The 2,693-nt window shown below is 39.5% G+C and overlaps 1 gene segment (V, D, J or C); it reads left to right on the plus strand.

Annotated features, from left to right (window-relative positions):
- Nucleotides 1-234: 234 nt before the first annotated feature.
- Nucleotides 235-2,472, plus strand: LOC114909746 (Ig lambda chain C region-like; the record flags this gene model as incomplete). The annotated part of the segment is given in 2 exon segments: nt 235-274; nt 1,900-2,472. Coding segments are annotated over 2 exon segments (357 nt in total), but the record flags the coding sequence as incomplete, so codon positions are not given.
- Between the last annotated feature and the right edge of the window lie 221 nt (nt 2,473-2,693).

Raw genomic sequence — 2,693 nt, forward strand, 5'->3', positions numbered from 1 at the left:
TGCTGTTTAACATTCAGCTTCTCAGTTTTACATAATGAAAGATGGAATAAACACAGAAAAAAAGACAAAAATTCCAAATAACTGATTAAAATATGCCATAGTGGAATCTGTGGTGTAATGCTGTGTTCAGTGGTGCTGTGTGTCATCATGACAATAATCCACGGTGAGCAGTGAGAGACACACTGGTGTCTCACAGGACTTTTTGTACAGCCCCTCAATGACTTTCACTCACTGTGGTGGACTTTTGGTAGCGGCACCAAACTGGAAGTTGGCAGTAAGTATTTCATCTTTTAACTCAATACCATCGACATCAAAGCTCTGCACAGATACTTTTTATGTTTTTCCTTTGTTCTCTGTTTCATTGTCATATTTATAGTTCATATTCATTGTCTAATGTGCTCCTACCAGATGTTTTCTGAGAAACAATTTGCTTAGGGGTTTCAATTATTTGTGTAAACTTTTCCTTATTCGGACAATATGTTCCTTTTTTTTGTGTGTTTTTTGCTTCATTTTGTCAGAAATCCAAAAATAAACTTCAAATTGTCAGTAGAAAAGAGCCCCATAGGAATCTGGTGGTGCGGTGCATTTTATTGTAAAAGCTCCTTTTCACATCAGTCATGGACACACCGCTGTGATTCTTTTCTTGAAGACACCAGACATGAGACTAAATTAGTATTTACCATGAAATGCCGGTAAACACGGTATATTGACGGTACACTGGGCCCTGGAGGTTTTTGTACGAGCACGAATAGGCTCTGAATCACTGTGGTACACTTTTGGCGGAGGAACCAGGCTGGAAGTTGGAAGTAAGAACCTTTTTCTATATTATATCTGAACACTGTAAAGTAATGAATGTAACTCATTTTATTCCCTTAGTACATTTATATTCTTCAGTTGAGTGTCTCATGATTTGTGTGTTTTCAGCTGTTTCACTCAAAGTCGTTGTACTGAACGTTTGGAAAAACAGCTTCAAATCATTGATGTTGCAAAATCGTTGAGAACTCATAGATGGCAACGATAAATAAAAATAAATGCGATAAATAACGATAATTAATATGGCGATAAGCGTCTTTACTCTGTTCAAGGATTTTCTGATTTACATTTAAACCTGTAAAAATCATGTTTCAGCAGAGTGTTTCCAGCTCTTTTCAAAGTCGTTACACTGTAACTTTGTTTGGTTACAACAGTTTCAAATGATGTTCGAAATATTGACAGCAACAGAGAAAACAACGATAAATACATAATAATAAATGCGATAAATAACGATAATATGCGATAAAAGCGTCTTTTACTGTGTTTGTTCACTACGGATTTTCTGATTTACATTTAAACCTGTAAAAAATTGTTTCTTCTGTTTTTTCTGTTTTATAAATTCATTATTTGTTCCTCCGAATTAATGTTTATTTTTCAGCTGTCAGTAATAATTAAGATGAAAATAATACAAACAATGTGATAAATAATTGATGCGCTTTGCCAATTTGGTCATTAATTCAATATGTATCCAGTTGTCTTGACTTTGAACTGAATTCAGTCCATCACTGATACACTTTCAATCAGTGTGTTATAAAATGAAGAAAAGCAGTGTACAGAAGGGCTGTATGAACATGTCCAGAAGGGTGGAAAAGTGACACATTATGGTTTATAGCACTGAGCTGTGGAGGTAAAAATGACCTCTAAAGGATCCGTTCTCTTGTATTAATGGCACATTTTGATACACCTCATACATACTGTGGGCTACATTCATAAACTGCCTATACATTCCTCCTTTGAGCGTTAACTAACAGCTCTTTTCCTCCTCCGCTACGTACAGGTGATGAGACACAATGCGATGTCCGCTGTTAAAGGTGTTCCGTCCACTCGCTGCCCTCTCTCTGACCTCTGACCTCTGCCGTCTCCTAGGCAACGCTGCCCCCGTCCTCACGGTCCTGCCCCCGTCCAGTCAAGAGGTGTCCGGTAAGAACAAGGCCACGCTGACGTGTCTGGCCAACAAGGGCTTCCCCTCCGACTGGAAGCTGGAGTGGACGGTGGACGGCAGGACCAAGCCTGGGGACGCGAGCCGCGGACTCCTGGACAAGGACGGCAAGTACAGCTGGAGCAGCACGCTGACCCTCCCTGCGGACGAGTGGACGAAGGCGGGCACGGTGGTCTGCAAGGCCACTCAGGGCTCCCAGACTCCAGTTCTGGAGACGATGAAGAGAGCCGATTGCCCCGTGTAGATGGGCGTCTCATTACTGTGTTTTTACTCTGTGCTCTACTCCACTCTTACTGTTTTCGTAACTAGTAACATAGAGGTTAATAATGTGCTTTGCTCCACTATATATGTGAGACCCTTTACCTTGAGCTTCTCAGTATTATCCAGTGTGTCCTCTGCTCCTGTTCTGTATTAGATTATTGGTGTGTTACACTGTGTGATCTTGTGCTTGAGTGACGTCTGAAATGCAGCTGAGAATAATAAACGTTTATTGAATCAAAGACGCAGTTGTTGTTTCCCTTATTAATACATATTGTGTCACATGAACTGTAATTTAAGTGTTCATTTCAAATGATGAGCACAGTCCTGTTCGCAAAGAAGGCATAGAAAGTACAAGGAAATGTATTAATTCAATGAAAATTTATATTTAAAGAAAAGTAAGCGAAATAAAAATCATTCTGTCATTTAATACACTTTGTCTTCCTTCAAGGAAAATGTTTCA

This window comes from Scleropages formosus, unplaced genomic scaffold, assembly GCF_900964775.1.
Source record: "Scleropages formosus unplaced genomic scaffold, fSclFor1.1, whole genome shotgun sequence".
Classification (NCBI taxonomy): Eukaryota; Metazoa; Chordata; class Actinopteri; order Osteoglossiformes; family Osteoglossidae; genus Scleropages; species Scleropages formosus.